At 42.6% G+C, this 7,236-nt stretch overlaps 1 protein-coding gene across 1 annotated transcript; it reads left to right on the top strand.

Annotated features, from left to right (window-relative positions):
• Positions 1-3,534: 3,534 nt before the first annotated feature.
• LOC108377218 (uncharacterized) lies at positions 3,535-6,804 on the top strand (the record flags this gene model as incomplete). Its single annotated transcript, XM_017633479.1, has 5 exons — positions 3,535-3,701; positions 3,768-4,227; positions 4,285-4,744; positions 4,810-5,209; positions 5,445-6,804. Coding segments are annotated over 5 exons (2,847 nt in total), but the record flags the coding sequence as incomplete, so codon positions are not given.
• Positions 6,805-7,236: the final 432 nt, after the last annotated feature.

Here is a 7,236-nt window from a genome sequence, read left to right as displayed (position 1 = left end):
CTGATCATTTATGTATACATTTGTCTATATCTATCTCGATTCGTTTTGCCTGTTACAAACAACCGTTATGTGAACAAAGTTATAATACCCTTGTGCACAAGTGCGCTCGGGTATAAAAATTAAGGGCCGAACATACTTTGTATGGAAGAAAAAAAATTTCCAAAAATCAACGCGATTTTCTAGCAACCTCAAACTTGCACTTTGTTATACTAAAATTGAATGAGCTATGAAACTGCATACTTAGAATTTGTCTAAAAAATCTGGATAAAAACTTGCAAATTAGTATGTAAATTTATTGAATTTTTCTGAGTTTTGCAAAAAGTTTAGAGATTTTATTTTTATGTTTTTTTTGTGTAGAATTAAATGTATTTTTATAAAAAATGATCGAAAATAAATTAGAATAGAAAACTTTGCATATATTGCGGAAAATCCACTGTGCCAATACTTTTGTTCGTCACTGTATGTACATATATGTACTTAAAAATTATTCAGTAGCTCAAAAGTTCTTAGTTCATTGTTGAGTACAGTTTTTTTTTTATTGCACATCTGCTGATCATTTATCACTGACAATTATGTACTTAAATAGTTAAAAGGCAGTAATATATTTTATGATAATAGCAATGCTGGATTTGTACCTCGGACAGCGTTAAATTCATAGCGATAATTAAAGTAACACCAAATGTGAAATGAAATGACTTAATTAAAAAATTAAACAAAAAATTTATGAAAGCACTTGAGGTGACTAATTTGGTAAAAAAGAAATGAAAATACCTGCGCAGTTTGCGTGCCATTTTTTTCATGAAATATTTTGTTAATTGCTCATAAAGTCTTTATTAAGTACAACTTCTGAAGTACGTGCAATGAGATGTCTGTCTATTCTAATGCTTGAGATGAATGGTAATGTTTATTACAACGTCACTTAAAGCAATTCGTTGTCCATATTTTTGCTAAGTGTTTGGCCAAGCTTCTTCTGGATANGAATGAGATGTCTGTCTATTCTAATGCTTGAGATGAATGGTAATGTTTATTACAACGTCACTTAAAGCAATAGATTCGTTGTCCATATTTTTGCTAAGTGTTTGGCCAAGCTTCTTCTGGATATTATCGATGTAAGTTCAGGCCCGAAAATTGTATGGCTGAATATCTTAGTTGTCGTGTGACTTTTTCAATCTCATTTGGGAAAGCGCTATTTAATCGCCACGGTACAACCGATAGCCAAGTACGATGCTGTTCGTGTTTGGAAATGGATATAAGTAGTCTTCCCGAATTTGGTTAACAAAGAACAATGGAGTGATCTAACGGTGCACCAAGCGACGACAAAGAGCATACAAAGAGACTTCGTACGTTGAAACAGAAGTACTTAAGTCGAAAGATCACTAAAAAGACGAATGGCAGAAGCACTTGTCTATGCTTAGTAGCCGAGCAAAGAGACAAGCAATTTGACTTAAAATTACACCTGGATGTCAACGAAGCAGCAGAATTCTCTGCTTGAAGACTATCATAAGTATAAATGTGAGTTTTGAGAATTTAGGTTTCTATTGTTACTAACGGTTGGAGTAAACGGTATTGCTCAACTTCATATTTTTTTGTCGGAACTAGGCACAAAACAACGCGTGCGAAAATCCCATTGTCCATTGTTGTCCCATTTAATCTGTTTTAAATCTGTACGATTTACGAAGAGCTCAGGTGTTCGTCTCTCAACACGTCGCGGCCAAACACCTCATACCTAATTCTTGAAAAGGTGGGGTAGAAGCATTAAAAGTGTTCCACCGTCTCATCCTATCACAGTCAGGTGTGCAACGTGAAGTGCCCAGTCAGCAATCCAAAAAGTTGTCTGCAGTCCCGTCTGCTCAAAAAGCTAGATACACCCTCCTGAGATTGAAGGCAACATGCGTTTTTCCCAACTGCAGCCCCGCGATGTTTCCCAGTCATTGCTGAGCGAAGTACTCACCCAGTTTATGATGGTAGCTTCGATGGTCGAAGTGGGGATTAGAGTGCCAGTTCTGAGCCAACTCTTGCCAAATGGTTAGACGTCTCATTACAGGGTATTGCCGACTGACCCAGAGAAAGCTCGTTATGTTTGTCAACATAATTTAGTCGAGACTTGCACTGCCGAACTAGTTCGGAAGCAGTTAGAGGACTGGCCACTTCTTTTTCAGTCCATGGCCTGGAGGATAGCAAATACCTCAGCCTGGAAGACCGAAGCATACTCACCAAGAGTCAAGTGAAGCTCAACTCCATTAATTTCGATAAAGACCCCAGATTCTGACCCAGAGTCAGTTTTGGTGGCTCAGTGCTGGTATTAAACTAACATTCAGGATCCCCTTAGGTGACAGACCCCACGTTTTTCCAAAGACATGTTTACACTTCCAAAATGCTACCAATACTTTTGAGGTATTGCGTTCCACGTGAGATTTCCACGATAGTTTTGTACCTAGAATTACTTCTCGATACTTTACTTCGGGAGAAGTCTGAATTGTGACTCATTTCAGTGTGAGCAGAACGAGACCATCCGACCTTCTCGTTCTAGTGAATAGCACAACATTAGTTTTGGTTGGGTTAGCGGTGATTCCAATTCCATCACACCAAGTGTCAGTCTATCCCGCAGCGATGGTCCCGTGCCTGGACAGGTCATCTCGTCCGCATAGGCTTGAGCACAGATATCAGAGGGATTAAGAGGGACAAGAGAGAATCAATTACCAGGCACCAGAGCAAAGGGTAAAGCACACAACCGTGAAGGGGCAGTCCATGCTATCTCTGCTCGTGACATATTGACCCCTTCTGCCTGAATCCTTATGACACGCTGCGCCAGCATTGAACTTCATATTACACGCTGCTACTAGTTTTGCCGGAAAATCAAAATCAGACTTGAGATAATGTGTCGATACCTCTCTAGCAGTTCTTTTTCAAGATTTGGCATACAATAAATGCCTAATGGTAGATATACTAGCTCTAAAGCCATGCTGATAAGGTCCAATCAGTTCATTGAATCTAGTCTTTCACACAACTCGCTCGGTAAGACCTTAAAGCCGATGCTTAGAAGGCTGACCACGCGGTAGCAGTCGCGTATTGCGGTGTTGCCTTTGTTGTGGATTGGGCAGAGCAAAGTTAAGTTCCAGTTATCGTCGTCATTGACTGGGCGTTCCATTTCAATTTAATTAGGTTCTGGGCATCGGTCACTTGGTCGTCTTAGTTGTTCTTACGAGTATTTAAATTGTTCTAGAAACCCGCCGTAAGCCGTCTGTTAAATATTTGTGAGTTATTCTATTTAATAAATTTTCTCAACTTGAAGAGCGACTTTTTTATAAAGGTACGGGAATGGTTATGCTATTGAAGCACCTACACACTGTATGACAAAGACTAATTACTCCCTTGTGTTGAATTGTGATGACTCGCACTTGTAACTTCTCGTGTATAATGAAAACTAGTACACATTTGGCCATACTTTTTCAATATTCTTATTATTAAGTAAAAATTTACTATACTCTTTGAACTAAAGTTATTCTTTTAATTGTAAATAATTCTTCTATTTAAATATCGCCTTCTCCAGTTTGCTCGGTGGTGTCTACGACAGATGCATTCGATGAGGCTTTAGCTGAAACCTTTTCCAAGGGCTTTGCGAACAGCACGGACTTAGTACGGGCTGTACGAGAATCAATACGACAACACGAGCTGCTGCAGAAACGTAGTAAACATAGCAGGTATGTAAATAAATATTATTTTACAACTCGGTTGCAATATGAACAATACAACGATCTCTCCTCCAGATCCAAACGCGCCGTTAAGCGTGTTTGTTATGGCGAACTCGGCTGCTTTGAGGACTCCGGCCCTTTCGCTTACTTGGAAATGTTGCCTTCGCCGCCGGAGGACATCAACACCAAGTTCTATTTTTACTCCACAAAAAATCGTTCCGAGCGACCACTTATGGAGTTGCCTTTCCTCAATATGACCGATACCTTTGCTAGCGTCGCAAGCAGTTCACATTCGATACGACGCAGAGCAGGCTCAGTGAATGATACAGCCGCCACAGACACTTCAGCTACAACCACTACAACTACAACGACAACAACAACCACTACACAGCGTAGCGTCTTCAAAAGCACTCCATTGACGCTGGACGAACTGCATGGTTTCGATGAGCTCTCGGTGCGTGTTATTGTGCACGGTTTTGGTTCGGCCTGTCCGCATGTGTGGATCTATGAAATGAAGACGGCTCTAATGGCGGTGGTAGGCAATTGTCTGCAATAGTTTTAAGGTGCAAATTTAAATTTGATTTTCTTGCAGGAAGACTGTATTGTTATTTGCGTGGATTGGGAGAACGGCGCTACTTTCCCGAATTACGTGCGTGCTGCAGCCAATACGCGACTGGTCGGCAAGCAATTGGCTATGCTTTTGCGGAATTTGCAGGAGCATAAGGGTCTCAACTTTACTAGAACGCATATAATTGGTTTTAGTTTGGGTGCGCATGTGTCCGGCTTTGCCGGCGCAGAGCTGCCGGGCTTAGCGCGCATTACTGGTCTGGATCCGGCAGGTCCACTCTTCGAAGCACAGCACCCGAAAGTGCGTCTGGATAATACGGATGCGGAGTTTGTGGATGTGATACACTCGAATGGTGAGAACTTAATACTCGGTGGCTTGGGTTCGTGGCAGCCGATGGGACATGTGGACTTCTATCCGAATGGTGGACGTGTGCAGACGGGTTGCTCGAACCTATTCGTGGGCGCAGTGACGGATTTTATATGGTGTAAGTAATTGGAACGCATACTATTTTTCTTTTGTTTTTAAGCATTATTTGCCTCTTTCCTATAGCGGCTCAAACGGCTGACGAGGAAGAAGGTCGCTCGCTTTGCAACCATCGGCGTGCTTATAAATTCTTCATCGACTCTGTAGCGCCCCGCTGCATGTTCCCCGCTTATCCATGCAAAAACTATGACGACTTTATTAAAGGCGAATGCTTTCCTTGTGCACAGAACGATGAAGACATCGCTGAAGGTGTGCCACGTTGCGGCAATATGGGCTATTATGCAGATCGTTCTACAGGGCGGGGTCAACTTTATCTGCTGACACGAGAAGAGGAACCCTTCTGCGCACATCAGTTTAAGCTGGAGATATTCAACTCTTTCAATGATCTGCCGCTAAGGACCATTGGTCGCCTAGAGGCCACGCTCGAAGGCGAAGGCGGTCTGAACGAAACATTCAAGATATCAGAGTGAGTTCTTTGTTATGTTTACGCTGCTTGTGGTCTAACAATCACCCTTAATCTTTTTTTGCAGGAAAGATGACTCAGAATTTTTCGCTGGCGATATTGTTTCGANTATTGGTCGTTTAGAGGCCACGCTCGAAGGTGAAGGTGGGCTGAACGAAACATTCAAGATATCAGAGTGAGTTATTTGTTAGATTTACGCTGCTTGTGGTCTAACAATCACCCTTAATCCTTTTTGCAGGAAAGATGACTCAGAATTTTTCGCTGGCGATATTGTTTCGAAAATCATTGTGCCACACCCGGCTTTGGGCTTTCCAACTACACTTAGTTTACACTACAAATCATATAGCGGTTGGCTGTCCAAAGGCCTGCCGCATTGGGATATCGATAAGGTAGTGTTAACAGACAGCTTTGGTCGCAGCCACTCACTCTGTAAGCCTTCAACAAAGCTCTCATCCGGCACACCAGTGCGCCTCAAACTGCTCTCGGGAAATTGTGAACTGGAGAATCAAGAGGAGTATGGCACTTATAATGTGCCCACCACTTCGGTGCCGGACTCTAGTGGACAAGAGAGCGCGGACAATGCGGAAACCGATAGCATAGATGCCGCCAAGCAAAGCAAAGATTACTTTAATCTCGGTACCAGTTTTCGACTGGACCAGAATAAATCATATGTTGACAACGATCTGCCATGGCAACCCATTTTCGAGGGTTCCAATGCGCTGGACAAAGACGTGGGCGAGTCGAGTCGCAGTCTTTCGGTTGAGCCAACTGAAATTTTCGAACCAATTCTGAACGATCGTCGTCTGGGCCTAAAGAATGCGCGTAATCTGCAAGAATTTGGTATAACTACAGAAGAGATAGTCGAACCTGTTTTAAAAGCGACCACGCCACGTGTAAAAAAGGCAAAGGAAATAGTTTTTACCGAATCACCGTTAACCACAAAGAAACCTGAAATCATTAAAATAACACCGCTAGCTGTACGTAATGAACCTGAGCTACCCAAGTCTACTTCACAAGACGAAACCATCACCGTGCAGTTGCTGCCCTTCCGCCTCGGTGATTTGCTTCAGCGCGCCGAACGCTATGCACGAGAGACACTATTGCCGTTAATTTCTGTGCAGGCACCGAAATTCTTCGGCTTCAATGTCGGTGGTTCAACGACTACTGGCAGTGACGAGCCCGCTGCGCTCAAAGAAGAACCACGTAAGCCACGCTACATACCACGCTTTGAAGAAGCTTCTTTTTTACGCGAAAAACGCGTAGAGAAAAATCGCACTGCACGCAAGCCGATAACAGATCTCACGCCCGCCGAATCGAGAACGCAACGTAACATTTTCAAGCTGATAAGATCGGATCCAAAAGAGGGTGTTGCGAAGGTTAGTGATGGCACTACCAGTAGTGTGCTTCGGCCAGCGCAAAGGCGTGCTCTCAGCGATATTACTTACTATACAAATATAATGCTTCCCGAGTCGCGTGCTTTGCGGCCGGAAGATCCCAGCTATGAACCGATATTCATAGAATTACCCACCTATAAGCCAAGCAAGGCAGCGCGTAGCACGCAAGGAAACGAAAAAGAGGTGGTTGAACGAAAACCTTGAAACTTTNAACTAACTGAAAGCAACGTTAAAAAAATACGGAACTTATAAAAAAATGATTAAAAAAGAAATATATGAAAGCTCTACTGGCCGTGGGACTCGAACCCACGACCCTGCGGCTCGTTAATCTGCAATACTGCCGTCTGTGAGGGCAAAATTATTGTGCGCATTTGTTTGCTAATTTATCTGCATAAGCATGCCCGTCTGTCTCGCGTTTAATTTCCAAGCTTAACTCGGATCACGGGAATTTTCGATGATAACACTGAGCAAGACTCAGAGAGCGTAGAATGCAGAGAATATGCACGACTTTTCATGAGTAATGTAGTTACCATACTAATTCAGATAGGATTCCAATTTAAATTGAATAAGAGCTTATTTGAAATCGTATGGTGACTGCATTACCGATGACAAGGTGGGTGTGCATTGTAATTTTAC

The sequence above is a fragment of the Rhagoletis zephyria genome, unplaced genomic scaffold, assembly GCF_001687245.7.
Source record: "Rhagoletis zephyria isolate East Lansing unplaced genomic scaffold, Rhagoletis_zephyria_1.1 Rzeph_scaffold_11697, whole genome shotgun sequence".
NCBI classification, from domain to species: Eukaryota; Metazoa; Arthropoda; class Insecta; order Diptera; family Tephritidae; genus Rhagoletis; species Rhagoletis zephyria.
This window is presented reverse-complemented; position numbering and strand designations above follow the sequence as displayed.